We start from the raw sequence: 23,893 nt of genomic DNA on the forward strand, positions 1-23,893 counted from the left end.
GTGATTTCTAACACTTGTAGAGGCTGCTGGCTTGAGAGGGCCCAGCTTCTAAGGACTTTGCCCACAGATGGGGCAGGGAACAGGTAGGAAACAGAGGCCTCAGGACAGGACAGTTCACAGGAGTTGAACCCCCCTTCAGGACCCCCAGACCCAGTTTTGCTTCTCAGAAAGGCCTCAGGCACATGTCACGTCAGCCCACAGATAAGGCAGACTACCTCCAGACAAGATGTGAAGAACACAGACCAAACCACAACTGGACTGGTCCCAACCAGGAAGGTGGCCTCTTGACAGCTGGCAGGAGTCCTGGAGTACCCTCCGTCCCCAGGGCAGCCGGGCCTCCCGAAGCCACACCCAGCAGCTACAGAGGACCCCCAAGGTAGGCTCCCACATCAGTCTCTCTCCCTAATGGAGGCCCATCTTCCTTCCTACAGTATCCACAAACCGGACAGCTGCTTAACTCAGAGACACTGGCCTGCTTGCCAACTGCCTATAGGCCCAGGTCCTGTAGACTGTGCACAGCTGACCCTCACGGACGACCCTTCTAGGACTGTGCCAAAGGCCAAGCTTCCAGGTGTACTGGGCTCCTCAGCCTTCTCTGGTGTGACAAGCCTTCAAGGACCTTGACAGCCAGGTTGGCCTTAGAGGGCTCACCCTTGAGAAACACTGAGAGAGAAGCTCTGGTTGACCAAGGGTTCCGAGTGGAGGGTAGGAGTATAACGGGTACTTAGAGAGGGCTGGGCATTAGCAGATCAGCTGAACTCCCCTCAGGAGGAGCTTTCTGGATGCCTTTTGCAGGGTCAGAGTGACATCCTCCACAGGTAGGTCCTGCCAGATGAATCCTAGCCAGACCTTCTGGAGACTGTTGAAGGAGAGTAGAGAGAGACTCCTCTCCCTACTGGGACTGGGGCTGGTGCTTGGGAGGAGACACTGGGCCTTCCTAACAGTGGGAAGGGCTGACCACACACTGGGTGAAGAATGTGCAGTGACCTGCACAGTATATAGTAACAGCCACAGCAGCGGCTTCCTTTTGCTAGGCAACAGCAGCTAGACCAGGTTTAAGGTAGCATGGAGTCATTTGCTCAGAGCCAGGAAACAAACCCGCAAACACGGGACAGGAGCAGATGTCACCAGCTCTCATTTGCCCAGATCCAGGCTGTCAGCAAGCTTCAGAATGAAATTGTTGGCTGGGGGACATGTGAGGTGGGTGGCAGGTCAAGGGGGAACAGCCATGACGGCTAAGATAATGTCAGGGAGAGGAGAAGGGTGGAATATGGCTCCTGGTCATCTGGAACCTCCAGGCACAGCACCCAGCTTTCTACTGCTGGTCCTGGAGGTAGTTCCTGGAGGCTGCTGAAGGCAAAGTCTAGTCATTGGATGCATTAAAGTCATGTTGTGTTAGCAAACAACCCTCTGCAGACACCAAGGCCAGGTGTGAGTGTGAGTGTGCACAGTGTGCATGGAGTAAGCTGCCTACCATCCGCAGGGCACATGCCACCCTCACAGCTGCCCTTGGCTGTTCTTACACCGAGAGCCATAGGTCCCTGTCTTGGTGCCAGGCCTGGCAGCTACCTAGTGGAGAAAGGGCCAGGGACATGAGGGACCTTCAAGGTAGTAGCCCACAGAGAACACTCAAGTACAGACACACTAAGTGCCACACAGTCCAAGGAGGGAAAGTAAGCCTGTAGTTACAGATGCTTTAGCCCTCCTTTCCCAGAGTTGTCGATGGAAGAAGGGGGTCCAGGGGAGCAGAGCGTCTCACCTGAAGGAAGTCACCCAACTAGGCAGAAGCAGGAGATGAGAGGGTCAGTTCAGGAGCTCTGCCCAGAAAGTGTCAAGGGGCTACCCTGCCTGGGGCTGGGCCTCTGGTTCTTCCTGGGAAGACCGAAGGCCTAGAGAGCCCTCGGGGTGAGGGAGGACAGGACCTCTGGCCAGTGCTGCTGTTGCCACCCAGAAAAAAGGTGGCAAAGCGGGTATTGACTAGGGTGGCCTGGGAGTAAACACAGTGGCATTTCCATAGAGATACAGGTATGCAGGCTGGGGGAGTGGCCAGTGCCCAGTGTCCACTGGGAGAGTCAGCAGTGACCTGCCACGGGGAGGCAAACCACAGAACAGTTCACAGGGCAAAGAGTGCATCCTCAGACCGCTCTGGCTTCTTCCGGTTGGAAGTGGTTGAGGCTGGTGCAGGGGCCTCTTTTGGGGGCGAGGGCAGATCTGGAACTGTTTCCGCAGCTTTGGCTCTTTCTTCCAGGAACTTATCAAACTCTGCAATACAAACCAAATTGAGGGCCAGACTTGGTGGGGGTCACTTAGCTGGAGCCCTACACCCTGGTTTCCAGCTCCAGCCAGTATGACATTGGCCTGGCTACCCTCTAGCAGGAGGTACATGTGTAGAGGGGTGGGCATGAGAGGGGTGCCGGCAGGAGAGCAGCCAGCCAGATCCCACATCATTCTGTGCCCTCCCAGTCTGGGGACCAGCCGAAAGGAACTCACCTATTCCTGACTCTCAGCACACAGCGCAGGTAGAACTGGATTAGGAGCATGGGATGGGGAGCCTACATATTGCTGTGGGTCCCCAATAATGAGGAAAGGGCCCTGCGGCCCTCAGTCCCTTTGTAGAAAAGTTCTAGAAAAAACAGTGGGGGCTCAAGAGATGGCTCAGAGGTTAAGGGCACTGACTGCTCATCCAAAGGTCCTGAGTTCAATTCCCAGCACCCACATGGTGGCTCACAACCATCTAGAATGTGATCTGATGCCCTCTTCTGGCCTGCAGGGGTATATACAGCCAAAGCACTGTATAATAAATAAATAAATCTTAAAAAAAAAAAAAAAGAAAGAAAGAAAGAAAAGAAAAAACAGTGGGTGCAGAGCATCTGCCTCTCCAAGAGCCCAGAGATCTATCTCCTGGATCGGCACAGGGCAGGCCTGAGAAAATGAACCAGCACCATAGGCCCACCCTCACTGACTCACAGAAGAGCTGGAGTGAGCTGCAGAAGGCAGCCTCTTAGCATGGGTGGCGGGTCCTTAGACTGGTCTTTGTCACAGGTGCTGGCAGGAAGCATGGGATGAGGTATAGAAGGCAAGATGGAGAGGAAAAGGTCCAATGGGAAGAGGGCAGGAGCCTGCTGGAGAAGGAGGCCCATGCTCCCGTCTAACCATCAACAGAGGCCCAGATGCCCGTGAGGCCCTGCACAGCTGTGCACTGTGTGATTTGTGTCTGAGGGGGACTTAGTTCCCATAGAGACTAAGGCTGAGGCCCAGCAGCACACGGCTCTAGCAGTTCAGGGTATGGGGCCAGCCCCTGTGCAGCCCTGAGAGTCAGGAACAAGAGAACAGAGGGCTGTAAGGCCGCTGGCCAGGCCTACCTTCACTTGTGACACCCTCTTCCAGGTCGTCACCCTTCTGTGGAGGGAGCAGAGAACAGCATTAGTGTCACCCCTGTCTTGCCAACCCTACCACCTCTGCCCACCCATGGCTACCCAAGTAAAGTTCTACTTTTCCTGTTTCCAGATTTCTCTTCTTCCTATTAGAGAGGCAGAGAGTATACTTGAAAAAAAAAAAAATGTTGGGGGAGGGAAAAAAAAAAAGGATTCTAGGTTTTGATCTCCTAGAAGGACAAGAAAGAAAAATCCAAAATTTGTTCAGGCTGGTCCCTCCAGGGCAAGAGAGGAGAACTCTGCCCATCAACACCAGGCTCTGAGGAGAGAAGCCACGGTCACATGAGTCTGAGGCACATCAGTGCTGCCAGCATAGTGATTCTGGAAAGATATCATCCATTCACACCAAAAGCTAGAAGCTGCTTGGGGCCTGAATGGCCTTGGCCTGACTCCAGTAGGGGCCAGTGGTAGCTACCACCTAGAAAAGTAGCTCATTGAGTCCAAGGAGCCAACCAGCCTTCCCCTGGACCCAAGCTCCCATCCTTTCTGCCGAAAGGGGCCGTGGAGGTGCTGTGGACCACACTGGGAAAGGACCCATGCTGGAGTGAAAACCCACTAGAGGGTTGAGCAACCCCAGCTTCTCCTGAGGTTGCACTGATTTGCTGGGAGCCTTGCAAGCACATCCTTATTGGATCTTTGGGGTCTCATATAAGCCAGGTTGGCCTTGAACTCACCATGCAGCTAAAGCTGGCCTTACACTTCTGATCTTCCTGCCTCCACTTCCCAAATGCTGGGATTACAGGTGTCTGACACTATTTTGTCTGGGAGAGGGCCCTGAGACTTCCTGTTGCTGCCCCTGTGAGGGACGAGTTTCTTCCTAGGCACCCTGGGAAGATCACAGGACCATTTAAACCTTCCCTGGCGCTCAGTTGGCTGCCTCTTGGGGCTGTATCTTTAGAAGGCCTGGCCCCCTGGGGAAGAGGCAGTGTTAGACCCTGACTACAGCATGCTGTCCCCTTTCACGTGGGAGGTGCCACAGAAAGCCTGTAGCTACCACAGCCTCCCTTCTACACCCAGCTGTTGTGAATGAATGCTCTGGAAGGAGCAGGGAATTGACTTGAGGATATCTTCAGACACATAATCTTCTCAGTCTTTTGTCCATCCCAGAAGATGGAGAAACATTTTGGGGGGCAAGAGTTCTTTTAAACAAATGTTAGACAACAGTGGGAATGGGGATGATGGTGAACTTAAAACCAAGTGCCTACGTCATTTATGGTGGGGGGGGGGGAGAAAAAGAAAGAAAAAAGAAATGAGGGTTGGAATGCAGTACTTGTCCACTAGCATGCACTAGGCCACGAGCTCAATCCCCAACATAGGGAGAAAAGAAAGAGAAATAAAAAACAAAACCACAAAATGTCCTCCTCCCTCAAAACAAAAAGCAAAATGAAATAAAAACAAACAAGCAGAAAAACCACTGAAACACACACTTGACATTTAGGAGAAACTGGGGAGGATGCAGTGTGTGTTAGGAGTGGTTAGAGCTGGCCTCTCATAGCCACAGATGTGAGACAGCCACATCTGTATGGAGCTCTGTGGCTGAGGGGCTGTGCCCAGAACCAGCACCACCAGACTCCACATGTTGGAAAGGAAGGGGAGCTTTGCTGAGCTTCCCTGACCTCTCTCCTCCAACCCACCACGGTGGAGGTGGAGCCCCTGCCGCAAGCCCCAAGACCTGGCCTCAGAAGAACATCTGCCTTGCCACAACCCACACACCAAATGTAAAAGTCAAATCTCACCAGGTCTGTCCTGAGCCACACCTCAATGTCGTCCATGACAGAGGGCTGCGCAACGGGGATCTATGGAGGCAGAGGCGGCAAGCAGCGGGGTCAGGCAGCCCCCACACAGCCAGGCAAAAGAAGACAGAATACCAGAACAAAGTAAATCATCAAAAGTAACCCCCAAACAAAACCAAAATGTATACAGAGCAAAACAGCTACGCGGCACATACAGGCAACACAGGCAGCTCTATGTGAAATGGTAGGTGAGGAAAGCAATGAGGTGGAAAATTATAATAAGCAGGCTAGCCAGTAGGGTCTGGTGGCAAGAAAGTACGTGTTCTTGATATGGACAACTTTTTGCTTATATGTGTTGGCCTTTTCAGTCCAGTGCTATAAAACATCCTGGTCTGAAGCAGCCATGACAGGAGAAATCAGCTGTCCTCAGTGAAGAGCACTCCAGGTGAAGAGGCCCTTGGGCCCGAGGGAAGCTGAGTAGCAGTATGCCTAGAGCAGGGTGCAGGGATCTCAGGAGGGCAGGGCAGCCGAGCCCTGAGCCTCTGTTCCACAAGGTAGAGGAGCCAGAGGCAGGAGCGCCTTTGGTCTGGGAGTGCCAGAAAGCAGGCACACTCTACCACTAAGGCGAACACAGCTAAAATGAGGGCTTTGATGACAAAAAAAGGACAGAGGCCTTTAGTCTTCTTTCACTCTTTTGAGGAAAAAAAAAAAAAAAAACACCACTCAGTAGTCTTGAATGCCATAGCTTCCTTTAGTCTCATTTTTTTTTCTCCTGCCTCTCAGCAGCTGTCTAAGCTTCAGTAGTTGAGAAAAGTAGTCCACTGTGGCTGGAAAGCAGGACGCCTGGGGGGTGGCGAGGCTCCCCAGCAAACCTGGGTATTGGAGGTGTCATGCCTTGGCCTGAGCCAAGGGCCTCAGGAGCAGAGAATCTGAAAAACATGCGCAACTAAAAACATTTAAGTTGCTATCAAATATGACAGAATAGGAAGGTGAGGGTGGCCTCTAGAAGGCACGTTAATAAAAGGTTGGCTCCCAGCCTAGACAAATGGGGTAATGGCCTTTAGTCAGAGCAACCTGCCTCTTTACCTACAGAGATGCCTCACCTGGGAGGCTTGCTTATTAGCCCACTATTTCTAGAAAAAAAAGAAAATGACATAGCTGGCTATACTCTAATGTCACAATCTAAGGTAAAAATAAACTTTAAATAGGCAATAAGAAGACTCAGTGTAAGTAATTCCTAAAAAAACAAAAAACAAACACACAAACAAAAAAAAAAAAAAACCAGAAATAATCCAAAATTCCAACCTGAAAAGAGAACAAAGCACTCATATTGCCAGCTCCTGTTTGGGAGGTTAAAATCTGTTGCCAAAGGGTGTGGTGCCTGCACATGCTGAGCAAATGCCTGCAGTGTCTCCCTCAGCAAGCTGGTGACCCCTGGCTCTGAGACTGTGCTCTATGCCCCGTCTTCACTCTGCAGTGGGCAGGCAGAGCTGTTTCAGAACAGCTCACTAACCCCTAGGCAGTGTCTCTCTCTGCTGCCATTTTAACCCCCAGCCACTTAAAACTGTTGAGTCGGAGCTCTCACACTATGACTGGAGTCACAGTGACAGCATAGATGATGACTCACTCCGGGTGAGAGCAAGGAGGCTCAAAGGCGTGCCTACAGTGCTCACAGCAGATGCCTGCCTTCCCCCAAAGAACATCTAGGCACAGTAGGCAATGGGCTATCTCATGACTGTGGTGGGATGAGGGGGAGCTTCCTATCTTGACCCACTCCTGGAACAGGATGTGCCATTTTTATGATCTTGATATCTAGAAAGCACATGTAGCCAGGTGTGGTGGTGCACGCCTCTAATCCCAGCATTTGGGAGGCAGAGGCAGGAGGATCACTGTGAGTTCAAGGCCAGCCTGGTCTACAAAGGGAGTCCAGGACAGCCAGAGCTACACAGAGAAACCCTGTCTTGAAAAATCAAAAAACAAAACAAACAAAAAAGAAAACACATGTAGAGGACATGTGTCATGCCTAATCTCCAGTTCAAAAAGTCAACAATTTCTCTAATGAGAAATGCCACCCACAGCAGCTGCTGACTGCATGTGGGTCCTTTTTGCCCCATCCAACTCAGTCAACCTAAAAGCTGAGACTCCACATCTGTGCAATTCTTTCTGCCGTTCTGGGGTGGAGCACAGGCTCCCTTGCAGGAAGGCTAGCCACCTTCACTGTGTTGTTAGTTTTAAAGAATCACAGGCTTAAAACTTTTTTTGTTGTTTTGTTTTGTTTTGTTTCAACCTATAATTCTTTTGTTATTGTTAAGAGGTAAAAGGCTGGGTTTAGTGGCTGGCACTCGCCTTTAATCCTGGTCTGTAGAGAGTTCCAGGACAGCCATTGCTATGTAGAGATCTTGCCTAAATGTATGTATGTATGTATGTATGTATGTATGTATGTATGTATGTAGGGGGCTAAAGATGTAATTCAGAAGTGAGTACTTTCCTACCATACATGAAGCTTTGGGTTTAATTCACATAATAAAAACCAGCAAATAGCGAAACACAACCCTGCAATGACAACACAGTGATACGACAGTAGAGCTGGGCTTCACCTGGGTCACAGAGCCCAGCTGCAGGCTGGGGGCAAGTCCCTTCTCTTTGAGCCATTTCTTCAATAGGGAGAGCCAGCCTCTTCTGTCTTAGAAGCCTCAGCTATGTGGGCAGAGGTGAAGGAGTTGGTCTGGGCACATCAACGAAGCTAAGCCTCCATCTCCTCGTCTGTGATCAGGGTGACTACAATGTAGCATTTTTGAGTCTAACACTCCGAGTCAGGATCCCTCATCCCAGGGTTGTTTGTGTTCTGATGTAGCCATGCAAAGGGGTCTGGTCACCAGAACTGAGTCTCTCAGGCCTTGGGGCACATTCTGAGGAGCTGGGATGGATAGATGGATGAAGAGAGAGTGAGAGAGAGAGAGGCCGGCTTATCTCAATAAGTGGGGTTAAGAGGCAGGGGCCTGCTGTAGGAACACAGCTGTGAGCCTGCTCTGGGAAGAGCATAACTCTCACCACACCCAGACCCAGGCTCAGCATGTACACTCTCTAGAAAATACAGCCTGCAGAGGCCCAGAATGAGGGAGAAACAGCTCCCTTCCTGGTGATAGAGGGAACAGAGCATGGAGTCTTAGCGTGTCTGCCCTGTGGCTTTGAGCAATTCACCAGGCCTTTGGGTACCTTAGTATCTGTATCTGTCACACAAGGGCTCATCCAACAGATCCTTAGAAAGCTGTTGGTTTTCCTATGCCCTGACTTTAGCATCTTCTTGGACACTGGTCCAAACTGCTGCAGGCCATTACAGGAGGGTGAAGAGTGAAGGAGATGGAGAGGAAGAATCTACCCAGAACATCTTCCCATAGAGACCAATGCCAAATGTTAACCCATGGGAAAATGGCAGCCACCCTGGTAACAACACCTGGCCTGTATTATTAGTCTAAAGAGATTCAGGCATCTCTGATGCCACAGTGGCAGGCAGGTCAGGATCTGGGTGATAGGCAGAAACCTGCCATTGGCACCTGTCTGGAGCTTTGGGCAAGGCTGCTCCACCTTAGGAGTGGAAGAGAAGTGCTGCCATTGGCTACAGCCAGTTTTTTGTTTGGTTGGTTTTGGCTTTTCCTTTGGTTTGCTATGTTATCGTCTGCCAGAGTCATAGAGTGGGGATAACTAGAGTTAGCCTCTCACTGAAGTAGGTTTTTACTAACCTGTTTTTATTTTTTATTATTTATTTATTTATTTATTATTACTATTTTGGTTTTTCGAGACAGGGTCTCTCTGTGTACCCTTGGCTGTCCTGGACTCACTTTGTAGACCAGGCTGGTCTTGAACTCACAGCGATCCACCTGCCTCTGCCTCCTGAGTGCTGGGACTAAAGGCATGCGCCACCATCCCCAGCCTGTTTTTAGTTTTTAATTGTGTGTGTGTGTGTGGGGGGGGGTATGCTCATGTAAGTGCAGGTGCCTATGCACGCCAGAAGGGGGCATCAGGTTCTCTAGAGAGGTACACTGTGAGTGGCTCGGCGTGAGTGCTGGGAACTGAGTGTGAGTTCTCTACAGGAGCAGTGTGTGCTGTTAACTGCTGAGCCACCTCTCCAGCTGATTGTTGTTCTTCCTCGTGCTGCCCCCTGGTGTTGGGGATTAACACAGGACCATGAATGAATGTATGCAAATTGTCTACTGCTTCTGCTCTTGCTGTGACACTACTATTATTGTTGTTATGGTCACTACTATTTGTGTGAGTGCGTGTATGAAAAGGTTCCATTATTCAGCTTAGACTGGTCTCTGTGTAGCCTAGGCTGGCTCACACAATGACCCTCCTGTCTCAGCCTGCCCAATGCTCAGACCAGAAGTGTGCTTTATCACACCAACTTTCAGCTCTAATTTTCCTGCTTGGACCCTAGAAGTGGGGGATGGTCCTAACTGATCACCACCCAGTATTAGAACAGACTCAAGGGCCAGGGAGGGAGGGAAGAGAAAGCCACTGACCCTGGGCTCTAGCTAAATCTTGCTTACCTTCACCTGCCAATTAGGTGTAGTGACCTAATTGTGCAGGCTGCCCTCACATCTGAAGTCCCAGGAGAGGAAGGCACGAGTGGGCAGTCTTCCACAGCTGTCCTCAGCTCCAAGCACATGAGGAGCCCTACCTGCCCAATGGTGCAAATCTGCACTGGGTGCTCTCTCTAGAGGAGCTGTGAAACACTTTGTGATACCCGACCCAAACCCAAGAGGAGTGATCACCTAAAGCTCCCAGTCTCACTCAGTACCACACAAAGTTTCCATATGAAGAATCTGTACTCAAGAGGTTTGGAAAGGTTGGATTTCTATTCTATGGGAAATAAGGCAAAGCGGTTAACACACTGTTTTAACAGGAAGAACACTGTAGGCAGGAAGGTGGGACACCAAGTTAGCTGTTAGTTGGGTTTGTTTTAGGGAAGTTGAAGTTGGGGCACTATATGGGGAAGGGAAGAGGTGGCTTATGTGGACAAAGACAGGCACCATCACCAGCTGCCCAGGGTATACTCAGGTAGTTCGGAGGGCAGTATCCTTTTTTGCAGGGATAACAGGCACAAGGGCACACAGCTAGATCTTCTCAATGGACAATGGAGATATAGTTTTAGGAAGCCTGCTCTAAGGCCAGGGCCTAGCTTGGCCTTGCAGTAGAAAGGCTTGGCCAGCCCATACTTGCAGGAGTAGCCAGTCAGTTGCAGAAATACCTGCTTTCTTACTCAGGCAAGCATATGCTGCTGTGGGGCAGGACAGCCTGAGCACCACTGCGCTGGTCTCCAGACACTGTCTGTACCCGTGACTCAAGCCTTTCTTAAGCAGCTGGCCCCTGTGCTGCAAGCAGCTTGTCACTTGGAAGTCCTACGTGGACCACTCGCCCGGTGGACCCCTCTCCTGGGCTAACCCAAGGGATAGTTCTACACCCGGCTTACTGCATTTAACTGGAGGGGACAGGTCCACAGGCCTATTTCTGCCACCAGCTCATTTCTTGGTATCCTCACCAGCTCCACCACTACCACACAGACCTAGAGGTTTGATTTTGCACTTGGGGATGAAGTGATTGACCTGAGACAAGCAGCCTGGGATTCTGTCTCCATATACCAGCTCAGGCTACCTGCAGTGACTAGGTGGGAAAGACTTTCCCGAGCCTCTGCTACATGAGAGGCACTGCGGTTGTGACGTGAGCTCTCCTGGCTTTACCTTCCTCTCATTCTCTGACTAACATTTATGCAAGAGGTTTCCAGGCCATATGTGAGATTCTATCATACTATACAAGCCCACCAGTCTAGGACTGGCAAATCCCCAGGCCCAGGGCAAGAGGGAGCGTCTCAGACTGGCTACATACTGAGTCCTCTCATAATGACCCCCACCCTCACCCTGCCACTGGGCACGAGCAATGATTACTTGTGCTCATCCTGGAAAAATGAATACTGCCAAGAACTCCAGAGTCAAAGGCCCCCCTCATCCCAGCCCATGAAGACCCAAGAGCACAGGCTCAGCAAAATGCCAGGAAAGGTGTTTCTGGACCTACAAGTCTGGGGCCTCACAGAGATCCCACATAGACACAGCAGGAAGATTTGGCACCCCCAGAACAAGTGAGTGTTCTATGTCCTGTCTGGTCACAAGGACTGGGCAGGTGGCGAGAGGAAGGCGCCAACTGTTACATGGTGAGAGGCTGGGGTGGGCAGCGAGCTCAGTCAGCTGTGGCTCCTCACCATTCCTTGGGTTATGAGCCAGCTGTCTATGGGCTGCAGGTCAGAGTCCCCACCTTTCCCTCTCTGTTGGGCCAAGGACAGAAAAGTCCCAAAAACAAAAGTCACAGAAATACCCATGACAGGAAGTCAGAGCACATATTGTAAAACAGAAAAGTCATTGTTCAGATTTGATCATCTGTCACACAAGGAAATGTGACTTGATGCTTCTCACCCCTGCCCTAGCACACACCCTGCCCACTACCTGAAAAAAGAAAAGGAACATTCAATAGTCAGAGCCCCTAGGTTGTGATTATTCCCAGCCCCTGGAGGCTTCTGTAAAGCCTGAGAGGTCTGGTTGCCCAGGCCTGATTCTTTTGATAGGAATACCAAAATGGACAGGAGTAACTCTTTTCTTTTCTTCTCCCCGCCCCTCCCACCCTCCCCACCCCCCACCTTGTACCCTAGGCTGACCTAGAACTCTCAATCCTCCTGTCTCAGTCTTCTAGGATTATGGGTTGGTGCTACCTGGCCTGGCTTAAGGGGTCAACTTTCAGAGAGCTGGCTTTAGCAAAATTGCTTCTACCAAAATTATTTCTACCTTTTTCTAACTCACTATGCTCTTTTCTTCTCTTTTTTCCATTCTAGTTGCCTATTTATTTTTTTCTTAAACTCTTACTTGAGTGCTGAGTTCAGCATATTCTTCCTTGCCTTATGTTTATGTATTTGTTTATTTGTGGCCCTGGGGCTGCAGCTGATCCCAGTGCATTGTGCACAATGGACAAGTGCGCTACACCCACAGACCTCCTGCTTTAAAAAAGATCATTTGTATGTGTACATGTAGGTCTGCACATGCATGCCACTATGCAGGTAGAGGTCAGAGGGCACCTTGCAGGAGTCAGCTGTCTCTTCTCACCATGCAGTTGTGAGGATGGAAGACAAGGATGAGGTTTGGCAGTGAGTGCCTTCTGCTGAGTCATCTCACCAGCCCTGCCTGCTTCTCTACACGACACAGCTAGAGGTGGGCTTACTTGTAGAGGTGTGGCTACACAACACTCTCTTCTTTACTTGGTTCTCAGTTCAAGGGCAACATGGCCCAGGAAGGGTCAAGACAGCTTGTCGTTGTTGCTGAGGCCAGTCTTTGCCCCAGGAACAACAGGAACAGCAATGTGCCTACTATCATTGGTAAATCTGCTGGAATCAGCAAGACCTCTGCAAACAGGGAGCCAGGCCAAGCCACGCATTCAAAGGGTGATGGGTGAGAAATCGACCACGTCCCTTGGACTTGGACCCAGGCCTGGGCACTGATAATGGCCTGGGTTGGAGCAGGGCACATGCTGGCATGATGGGGCAGACCTGCTGGGGTCCAGGCTGCCAAGAGGAGGGGTCATTCTTGTCTTCACTAGGAAGTACACTGGCAGGCCCCTGGCCTGGCCTGGCTTTCGAATTCCCTCACTGGGTTCAATGCGGAGACAGCCTAAGTAATAGAAGAACCAAGACTACTGTGTAGATGCTGAGTGTCACTGTAGGCCACCACTGTGCAATGGCAGGGTGCTGGGATCAAGGCGGGTGGGCTCTTCTGTACCTCCCAGCAGCTACTATAGAGGGACATATGCCAGCTCAGAAAAGGAGTCCTTGCCCTCAAGACCAGGCTTTCCCATTATGCCAGGCAGCAGTTGTACTGTCCCTCACCAGTCCCTTTGCACTGGGGCCACAGGAGGCTAAGATCTAGTGTTCAGGAAGCAAAGGGCCCTTCCTTGTCCAGTGGATGTGTGGGCACAGTCCCCTTTCATTCCAGCCCAGGGGTTGCTGGGAGCCCTCTTCTTCCTTGCCAGGCAGACAGGCATGTATTCGCATACATTTCCTGGTAGGGCTCAAAAGAGAAATATCTGCAAAAATGTAGTAAGTGCACATGTCCTTTTCCCCTGGGATCTGAAGTCCTACAGAAACTGGCTGTGGTTTGGGGCTCACAGAAATTTCATCCTTTATTTCAAAACGTTCTGACTCCTGGCCTGACTCACAGGACATTATCCAAGCCACCTCACAGACAAGTCCTGACCCTCAACCACCTCCCCCGGGATTGGTGCTGCTTTGCTAGGTCAACAGTGAGGCTCTTTCATTTAGTATTTACCTTCTGCAGCATTTCCTTTTCTCCCGAGGATCACTGTTTTATCAGTGTGCTGCCCACCACCAAGAGGTGCTCTGTCGTGTCTTTCCCAGGCTGTCTCTGCCATCTATCAATATCTGATGAATTATCCAGCCAACTTTACCAAACTGCCTGTCTTTACCTCCAGAAGACTGAGGGCAAAACACAGGTTTGAAGACCTACCATTTCTGAGCTCTGCTTCCGACTGTCTAGTGCAGAAGCGAGTCCTCCAACAGCCTGAGGATCCTCGTAGGTGACCCTGAAGAAAACCAGTGCACGTGAGTTTTCTCCCAGCGCATGCAGAGGTGTGGTGGTGGCCTGTGATTTTCTCCTATCCCATGGCACCTGCCTCAGGTGTGATCTTGGCCTGGGCAGAGGCTGTCTGTCTGTCTCCCAGCAGATGCGATGAGGAGATAAGTCTTGGCACCAGCTCACACCTAAAGTCGGTCCTCTAAGACCTGGGACACCATACTTGTCAAACACCCTTTCTTTGAGTCACAACACTGAAGCACAAGAGACAGATGTCGAAAGTGCTCTGGAAGTCCTCAAAGGAAGAAGCTTCAGAAGGCAAAGTCATTATGTTAGAAGCATTAGCTTCCACTGGGCTGCATGGATGCTGTGCTATTTCCAGATGCAGGGGCTGTTGGCTTTGGAATCAGCCCCCCATTTCTGTATGGTTCCACATAAGCCCAAGCCGCTGTGGAGAAGCCTCTGCCCTGGCCTTTTTCCACAACTGGCTGTATGCAGGGAATTGGTCTGCTTGTGGGGGAGGGGCTGATGAGGCAGAGTCTGCATCATAACAGGCACATTAGGGAAGTAGGATTTCTACTCAGCCCTGAGTGGCTGTAGGAAAGAGAAAACAATCTGTGATGGGCAGAACAGACAACCCTCGGGCAGAGGAAAAGGGGAGATGGGGCTGGTACTCACTTGGTTTTAGCAGCTAACAAGTCCTCACTATGATATTTTTATATTTCTAGCAGTCTTAAATCTTGTAAAGAAAGGGCTTCTTCTTCTTCTTTTAACGTGACCCAGCTGAGACAATCCCCTCCCCCCCTGGTATCTGCAGAAAGCCACTGGAAGAAGCCCCACATACGTCTTTCTCTGTTCAGCCAAGGAGTTCCCTCTGGTCTGGGCAAACATGTCAAAACCGTCATGAGGCTTACACTGCTGAAGCGAACTGAGGGTGCCACTGACACTCTCTGTCCCCAAGTCTGTGACAACAAAACAAGAAGCAGATGAGAACAAAATAGGTTTTTAAAAACTTGTAAAGATGTTTTATTATTGTATTATTATCACTGTCTGTCTGTGTCTCTCTCTGTATCTGTATGCATGCAACTCAGATCATCAGGCTCGCATAGCAAATATCTCTGTATCCACTGAGCCACCATCTCATTGGCCCCAAAAGTATGGGTTTTTGATGGAGTGCCCCAAAGGTCAGGATGATAGTCTAGTGGGTTATGACACTGTGGGGTGACGAGGCTGTCCTCAGCATTTCTGGTACAGCATACACAAGAGCCAGGTAAGCTAGGTGAGAAACAGGCTTTGCCCTGAATCTGAAACCGCTCAAGGAGGGAAAGAGGTACCCTGGACAGAAAAGAGGACGACAGTAGTGAAAAGATGGGGACCAGGGTCAGCATGCCCGCAGCTTCTCAGGCACCCCAGCCACATCCACTCAGACACAGAGTCTAAGGATCTGGACCGCTTATTTAATCTGGAAGCTGCATCCTATGCACTCAGAGCTGGAGCCTGAGTACATCAGGCAGAATCAACATGGTCCTTGGCCTCAGAAGCTTGTGTATAACTGAACAGTTAGGAGGCCCAAACTCTTGCAGTGTTTGGCTTTAAACGCTGGGAGAGGCTCAGGGTGGGTCCTTCAAGATGGTGGAGCTGTGCTGCAGGAGAAGGGGAAGATAAGATGGGCAGAGGCCAGGGTTTGGAGAGCCGGGCTATGGTAAATGTTAGCCCTTGAGAGGGATGAGTGAAAGGCATGGCTGGAAAGGGAGGCAAGAGATGACCAGTGGGGTAAAGCAGCGAATGGAAAAGCACTAGACATTTTTAAGAAAGGAAAGCAGTGGAACTTCTTTGAATTTTAGACATTAAATATGGTGACTTGAGCCTAGCATGGTAGCTTACACTTCAACTCTTGGCTCTTGACAGGCTGAGACAGGAGGCTTGCTATGAATTCAAGACCAGCTTGGGCTACATATTGAGTTCCAGGCAGGCTATTCAAGAAGCCAGGGTTAGTATAGGGCCAGTGAGATAGCTCAGCAGGTAAAGGTACTTGTCACTAAGACCAATGACCTACAGTCAATCTCTAAAACACATGGTAAAAGGAATTATCTCCACATGTGCACCATGACACAAGTGTGCACGCACACACTTTCACTCACACACACACACACACACACTCTCTCTCTCTCTCTCTCTCTCATACACACACACAATAAATAAATAAATAAATAAATAAATAAATAAATAAATAAACCATTGTTTAAAAATATAAAGTCAAATATAGGACATATATACAAATAAATGCCATCAGTTAGATAAATTGAAGACAGAGACATCCACTCTACTATAGATATATGGCTACAGAGGAAATTGAGACAGCTGACAGCCACTGAATAAAAGTTTAATTCAATTGAAACGAAATAAATATAGAATTATTAGGAAAAAGAAACCATAAAATCAAGGTAGAGGAATTTTTGAAGGCCATGGTTGTTGGTTTTACCAATATTAGTGTAAATGAAACACACAGAATCATTTACACACTTTCATTGTAGAAAAGTGAGGAGTTTTCCTGAAGTTCAGACAATAGAACACTTCAGGTTGATGATATAATTTGAGGTAGGCAAATAAATCATGTCTCCACTTTCTGTTTCCTAGTCCTGTGCAGACATTGCCAATCCATCTTCTTAGGGATTGAAGTGTAACAGCTTTAATTACCAACTTCACATGATCTAGGATCATCTGAGAAGAGAATCTCGGTGAAGGACTCTCTGGATCAGGTTGGGACTGTGGGCGCATTTTGAGGGGGGTGTTTTGATTACATTAATGGAGGTGGGAGGGCCCATGCACTGTGAACAGGAATATTCCCTGGGTTCAGGGTCTAGACTGTCTCTATGCAGAAGCATGGCTGAGCACAAACAGGCACACATGCATTCATTCTCTCTGCTCTTGACTGTAGATGTAACTGACTGCTTCAAGTTCCTGCCCTGACATACTTGCAAGGATGGGCTGCAACCCGAAATGTACACCAAATAAACTTCCCCTAAGTTGCTTTTGTCAGGGTATTTACTACAGTAACTGAAATGAAACCAGGACAATGCGGCTTTAGCTGCCGGTCAAGCCTGTGTTCTGAGTACATGAGACCTACTTGCCACCTTTAGTGTAGTTAATAGTGAAAAAACCACAAAGAATATTTTAGATAAAACATGGCAGATTACTTGTCTTTTAAAAAGTAACCAGTTTCTACATCCTCAGAACTACTTCTACCTATTTCCAACAAGGGCTTAAGTTTTAGGGAAAAAAAGAAGTTATAAATTGAAGATGGTGCAATTTGCTGTGACTTAGGAACACACTTTCATGTGGATCACTCCAAAGGCCATCTCTGGCCTTCCAACAAAGAGAAAGATACCCAGGGAGGAAGGGAGGTAAGAGAGAGACACTCACCCAAGCCTGCAAGTTGGGAAGAGAGAGAAGATGGGGGTGCTGTGCTCCCGACCATGGGGCTCACAACAGCGGGAGAGCCTGGGCCCAGGTCTATTAAGTTGTCTTCAGTCACTTCGCTCAGTACCTGTCAGGACATGAGGTTGACAGTGAGGTCACTCGTGGGTTAAGCTCTAGCTACTGGGCTATAGCTCTGCACACACTCAAGAGGAAAGGCATCAAAGCTGTCCAGCAAACGAAAGGTGGCTCTCCTTACCAACTTGAAGGCTTATCAGTGAGCCTCATGCCCTGCCCCCTCTTCTCCCTTCTCACAGAGGGTACACTGAGTCATTAGAATGGTGACTCAGTAATGGCTGTGGGCAGTCTTCCTCCTGCCTTCCCATCAGGATGCCTGCTAGCTCTCTGCTAGGCTCCCTTCAAACAGAGTTTGCTCTATAGTTATCCAAGTACTTATATCTAGTCCCAGTTAGAAAACCAGAAGTGAGGCCTGAGTAGGCCAAGTTCTAAAAGCTCTAATGTGTGTATTGCGTAGGTGCCCACCTCACAAGGCAAGGGAGGGCCACAGGACACTTACTCCATTGCTGGCATTCTGAACAGATCGGCCGGACCTGTACCTCTCGAACCTAATGGAAAGGAGTGCAGACATAAGGAGAATGTGAGTGAGGCCCAGATGGCTGTGCTCATACCCTGAAGAACACTGGGACCCAGCAGAGGCAGGGGACTGGCCAGTACCATTAGTAGAGGGGACCTCACATGTTCAAGTGTCATGCTTTCCTTGACAGGAGGCTTCTGTCCCACATTCGGCTCCATTGTCTCTCCCATAAGTAGCCTGAGCTGCCACCAGGGACAGGGTATTAGCTGGTTCTAGGAGGAGGAGGCCACCAGGAGCACCCCTAGCCATCTGCTCACACATCTGGCCCCAGTGGTCCTCCAGTCCCTGAAGGTATGCTTGGGTCACCAGGTCTCCATATGGTCATTTGTGACCTGGCAGTGAGCGCAGACGCCCCCCGCCCCCCTCCACAGAACTGTGCTTGTAGGTAATCAGCTTGTGGCTAAAATGCCCCTAGCCTACCCTCAGGGCGGGGAGGAGGGAGCCTAGAGAAAGGCCTTGCCAGAAATCATATGATGGTTTTTGCCAACTACCTAAGGGCTGCCAGGAAGACAAGATGGAGTGGGCCCTGCCAGGGACACTCTCCTCCAGTCAGCAGATGGCTACAAAGGGAGCTTAGCTGAGAGCAACGGCAGAAAAACATCTCCGCTGCCAGAAGTCATCCTTACACCTGGCAGGAGAAGTTGTGCAGTGTCCACAGGGAACAATAGGTCCTGTTCTGCATTGTATTTAAAAGCTCCAAGTGACACAGGCAAAGCACCTTACCCCAGTTGCAGCCGGGGAAACCAGACACCAGAGAGGTGCTGCTCCATGCTACTACCCCCTAGTGGGTGTCCTCAGCATTTGGGCCAAGGGATCCTAGAAGGAACAGTCTGACTAGGTGTACATGGTGGGGCTTTTGTTTGAGTTTTATGGAGTTGATTACAGATGCACAGGTGGGGTTCAGGAGAGCAAAGAGCTGTGTGGCAAAGACAGGTCATTGTCAGATCACTGTCTTCTGACAAAGCTACACAGAAAGCTGTCAGTCGGCGAGGGAGTGGGCCACAAACCACCAAGGGCCTCACAGCTGGCAGGCTCTTTTAGTGAAGAAGGCTGGCCGAGAGTGACGGCAAGCCACAACCCTGGCCAACTGGAAACTGCCCAAATCAGGGTACAGAAGGGAGCTGTTCTCTTCACTACCTACTTATGGCGAGGTCCAGAAGAGGTGGTTGTTTTTTGTTTTGTTTTGTTTTTGACTCTGTCCTGTGGGAGGCTTTGGAAAGAAAAAGGAGGGTTCAAGTTTGTCATTTTAGGAGGTTTGGCTGCTGGAAGATTGAAGAGATGTGCATTTCCCCCAGAGAAAGTGTTCACACCCTGTCTACTTCACTAAATAGCCCATACTACTGGCATTTACAAAGGGAAAGATCTTTTTTCCGTATTTCAAGATTAGAAATAAAGAGGAAATCCTTTTCTTTAGTAAAGGTCCCCCTCCACCAATCCTTTTCAAATTCAAAGGCTCATCAAAGAAGCAGGTGCAGGCCTCATCCCAGCCTCCCTGGGACTCACAAAGAGCAGAGGTGGGTTCTGCAGGCAGCTGCCTGCTGTTCCGTTCTCTGGAGAACAAGAAGCACTTTTTCTGTCATCCAAGAACAAATGAACATCTCTGATGAGTGCTTCCCACCTCTAACACCTCCTAGGCTCCCTGGCTCCTCTCCCTGTTTTGTTTATGAATGAAGTTCCTCTGATATGCCAATCATCTTTTCTAGGGAAAAGACCCCAGGACTCTGGCCCCACCTCTCATAGCGGAGGAAGACGTTGTTGAGGTCATCATTGACGTGGAGCAGCTCCTCCGTGACCTCCTCGTTGGACACTCGGGAGATGAGCTCCACTATACGGTGCTGCATGGCCCGGCAGGTCCTGTTCAGCTCCTAGGAAACACACGCACTTCTGGCACAGCCTGCTGGGAATGCTTTTCTCACATTCTCCTGCCTTTGAAAGGATTTGTACTGATTCTTGAAAGTCATGGAAGGAGTACATGCTTGTTCATAAAACCAGACGTGTGCAGAATGTGAAAAACAGCTCCCTCCTCTCCTGCCTCAGAGGAAGCAAGTACTTCAATAGATGGCGTGCGAACGAACGCATGCACATACAAAGACACACACAGATACACACACGTACTGCTGTGTGTACAAAAGAACATGGTAGTGTAAGTAATTTTTTACAAAAACTGTCATAATGCAAATAAATTTGAAAATCAAGGTATAATTTAATGAGATTATTCAGGCAGACGCATTCCTATAATCCCACTAAAAACAAAATAAGCAATTAAGCCATCACATACAAGAAAAGGCTTTGGTGCAGTTTTATGAGAAAATACACTCTTCCTGGAGCAAATCTGGACGGCTGAAATAATACCATAAAGCCCATTGTGCTTTGTCTTTGTCAGTTCAGCATTTACCTACGTCTGATTTTGGTTCTAAAGTGTGAAGGTTGCACTACACACTGTCCCAGCACCTCAGGCGCTAGATGACATACTTCAATGAGAGCATGCATGCATGTGCACCACCTGACTCCCGGTACCCACGGAGGACAGAAGACTGTATGAGAGCTGGGTGGTGGTGGTGCACGCCTTTACTCCCAGCACTTGGGAGGCAGAGGCAGAAGGATCTCTGAGCTCGAGGCCAGCCTGGTCTATAAAGTGAATCCAGGACAGACAAGGCTACACAAAGAAACCCTGTTTTGAAAAAATAAAATAAAATAAAAATTTTAAAGCCTGGAACTGGAATTACAGGCAATTGTGAACTGTACAATGTGGATGCTGGCAATTGAACCCGAGTTCTCTGCACAAGCAGCCAATGCTCCTAACTGCCTAGCCTATACAAATCATTTTTTAAAAATATTTATTTATTACTATGTCTACAGTGTACTGCCTGCATGTACACCTGCAGGCCAGAAGAGGGTATCAGATCACATGATAGATGGTTGTGAGCCACCATGTGGTTGCTTGGAACTGAATTTTTTAAGATAGAAAACTATGATTCTGCACCTGTTTCTTCTCTTCAACAAAATCTCTCAGGCTCCTTTGCTTACCACGTTGGTGGACCACCTCATTTCTTCGCAGGTATGTCACACTGTACAGGGCTCGCTATCCTGCTACTGTTGGGTATGTGGCTTGTGGTGTATCTTTCTTGGGGCAACACAAACAACGCAGCAGGTAACACTCCTGCCAATTCTGATATACTTGGGCAAGCACTTGCACAGCGTGCGTTCCTCAGAGGTAGATTCTCTCTCTAGTGAAACTGCCACACTTAGAACATAGACTGGTGGTTGGCATACAAGGCCCTCCACAATGGGGACCCTTCATTTACATTGCTAGCGATAGCATGACTGTATCTTATGATATCGTCAGGTACTTTATGGTGGCATGCCTGCCAGCTTGCTGGGGTCTCAGATGCATCACAGTTCTCATAGAGTTCTCTGTTGGCCAAAGAGGACACCTGCAACCCTTAGCCACCACAGGAGCCCTCTCAACCCTTTAAAGCAATACCCCCTTAAGACAGACCTTTTACCTCATGGACTAGTCTATAGGAGCCTCCTTGCCCCAGAGCAAGCTCCTAGCTCAGCTCTTGTTTGCAAAGAGCCTTAAGCACCTGCCATCTTGTATGTGAGATTGAGGATGCTACAGAGGAAACATGGCAGGCTTGACAGGCTGGCTACCAGGGTCAAGGCAGCAGTGAAATACTGCTCCTGGACACTGGGGGGAGCTAATAATCCAGTTAGTTAAGAGAACAAACACTAAAGCTGGCCAACCTTCTCCTAGAGCTCCACCTCAGCTTCCTTGGTCTGAAGGTGGGTCTTACAGTACCAGATCTAGTCACAGCAGGCACAGGTAATCTTTGCCTCCTTTTGTTTCATCATCCCACTGTCCTGGCTAGAAGATCTCTCCCCACTTCCCCAGCAAGCACCAAGGCTGACGACACATAGTGGGCACTTTCTGAAGTTCCTAAGAGAATGAGATCCCTCCACCCACTCAGTGCTTCATCTCTCAATGCTGTAGAATTTGTGTCCTGGGGCTGACTGTGCACCCTCCTCCCATAGTGCTCAGCCTTAGGGTTCCACAGTGCTCCAGGGAATAAGGTGTGGCCCAAGTGGACCAGCCTGGAATCACTCAGTCACAGCTGTATTTATCAGGGCAGAAGAGACCTGGACTTAGCTGAGTATACACGACTGGTGTTTATGTGAACAAAAGGATTCCTTGAGACTCCCCCACCTTGGGCCTGACTACCTTGCAGAGCTCGTCACTCTCTGTCCAGGCTCAACAGCACTATCAGTTTCTTGAGCACCATACAAGGTATACCAGTGTCTGGACCTTCCAGACATTTCTCTGAATAGACCCCTCCTCTTGGCCCTCCAAGGTTTGGAGAAGCAAATATGGTCCCTGGAAGAGGCTCTCCAACAAAGGCAGACCCCACCACACAGGCTGAGGGCAGGAAAGCACAACCATGTCTAGTACTCATGGCTAAGCAGCAATCCTTGGCTGGCCTTGGTTGGAGAAAAGAAGAAAAAAGTAAGTTCTCATTCAAACTGCAGCGAATGGCAAGGTGGCAAGTCAGGGAGTGCCATGGCATGTGGTTGCCAACAGTTCCAAGGCTGAGAGCCTTGGGCATCACCTTCCAGAGCCCATGGGTCATCTCCAAACATGTCTTAGACTTTCAAGGATAGGAGGTGAGCCCATACAGTCACCACACTGCTCAGGACAATGAGGAGCTAGCCCTTTGCCAATTTATTTATTTTTAATTTTTTGGTTTTTCAAGACAGGGTTTCTCTATGTTATCTTGGCCGTCCTGGCCTAGCTTTGTAGACCAGACTGGCCTCGGACTCACAGTGATCCGCCTGCCTCTGCCTCCCAAGTGATGGGATTAAAGGTGTGCGCCACCACGCCTGGCCCCTTTGCCAATTTTTAATTTAATTAATTCTTTAAAATTAAACTCTTACTTGTCTGTTGAAACCTCAGGATGTTTTCCTACCCCAGTATGTCATCATATAAATTTTCAAAAACAGCAAAATGCCAGTCACGACACATACCTTTACAGCCCTTGGTAAGCAGAGGCAGATGGATCTCTCTTGAGTTTAAATCCAGCCAGCATGTTCTAGACAGCAAGTTCCAAGCTACATAGAAAGAGCCTATCTCAAAACAACAACAACACAAAAACAAACCATACAGGTGCTGGAGAGGTGATCCAGCAGTTAAGAGCACTTGCTGTTCTTGTAGAGGACCCAGGCTCAGTTCTCAGAACCCACATGGGGGCTCGCTTTCCTTAGTCATTCATACAGTATACATAAATACACACAGAAGGGCTGGGCACACCTTTTATCCCAGCACTTGGGAGGCAAAGGCAGGCGGTTCAATGTGAGTTCAAGGTGAGCCTGTTCTACAAAGGGAGTCCAGGACAGCCAGGGCTATTACACAGAGAAACCCTGTCTCAAAAAAAAACCCATAAATAAATACATACATACATACACACAAACAAAATACTCATATGTATCAAATGGATATATTTTTAAAAATACATGCATACGTAAGTGTTTGTGCATATATGTAATATATATGCATATATATATAAAATCAATGTACTACTGCACTACCACTTATATTTTGCAGTGTCAATTTTACCATGTAACTCCCACATATGTATCTCCCTACTCACTCAGAATGGTTTTAAGAGATTCTGGCAGATGCTGCCTTAATAGGACTTACAGAGCAGTCCAGATCTGGACTGCAACTGCTGCCCTGCACTACCATTAGAACTCCTTTAGCAGACCCCCCAAGTGCTCGCTCCACTCCAAAGAGTGGCAGCCCAGGATGAGAGCTAGATTCACTAGATTCACAGGAGAGTCACACAGGACCTTTCAGCACACTGCAGAGTTAGGCGTGGTGGCAAATGCTTATGATCTCAGGAGGCTGAGGCAAGTGGATTGCAAGTGAGAGGCCATACTAAATAAAAGCGCAATCCTGTCTCCCAGGAAAACCAAAAAGGTATGTTCTCCACATCCCGGCTCTGCATTTACCTGTATAAAATACACAGACCTCTA

At 49.2% G+C, this 23,893-nt stretch overlaps 1 protein-coding gene across 4 annotated transcripts in view; it reads right to left on the reverse strand.

Moving 5' to 3' along the window:
- Positions 1 to 1,321: 1,321 nt before the first annotated feature.
- Positions 1,322 to 23,893, reverse strand: part of Tom1l2 (target of myb1 like 2 membrane trafficking protein) — a 121,860-nt gene continuing 99,288 nt past the window's right edge. The window contains exons 8-16 of one of the 4 annotated variants that reach the window (XM_051168194.1): positions 19,595 to 19,728; positions 17,786 to 17,834; positions 17,215 to 17,338; positions 14,636 to 14,753; positions 13,726 to 13,801; positions 11,421 to 11,483; positions 5,171 to 5,230; positions 3,363 to 3,399; positions 1,322 to 2,262 (exon numbers count right to left, since the gene is read on the reverse strand). In XM_051168194.1, the coding sequence (XP_051024151.1) occupies positions 2,114 to 2,262; positions 3,363 to 3,399; positions 5,171 to 5,230; positions 11,421 to 11,483; positions 13,726 to 13,801; positions 14,636 to 14,753; positions 17,215 to 17,338; positions 17,786 to 17,834; positions 19,595 to 19,728 (810 nt within the window). In that variant the 3' untranslated portion in view covers positions 1,322 to 2,113. Of the gene's footprint in view, positions 2,263 to 3,362; positions 3,400 to 5,170; positions 5,231 to 11,420; positions 11,484 to 12,931; positions 13,261 to 13,725; positions 13,802 to 14,635; positions 14,754 to 17,214; positions 17,339 to 17,785; positions 17,835 to 19,594; positions 19,729 to 23,893 lie in introns of those variants that run through there. The other 3 variants (XM_051168196.1, XM_051168197.1, XM_051168198.1) reach the window with 3 other exon arrangements.

The sequence above is a fragment of the Acomys russatus genome, chromosome 25 (assembly GCF_903995435.1).
Source record: "Acomys russatus chromosome 25, mAcoRus1.1, whole genome shotgun sequence".
Classification (NCBI taxonomy): domain Eukaryota; kingdom Metazoa; phylum Chordata; class Mammalia; order Rodentia; family Muridae; genus Acomys; species Acomys russatus.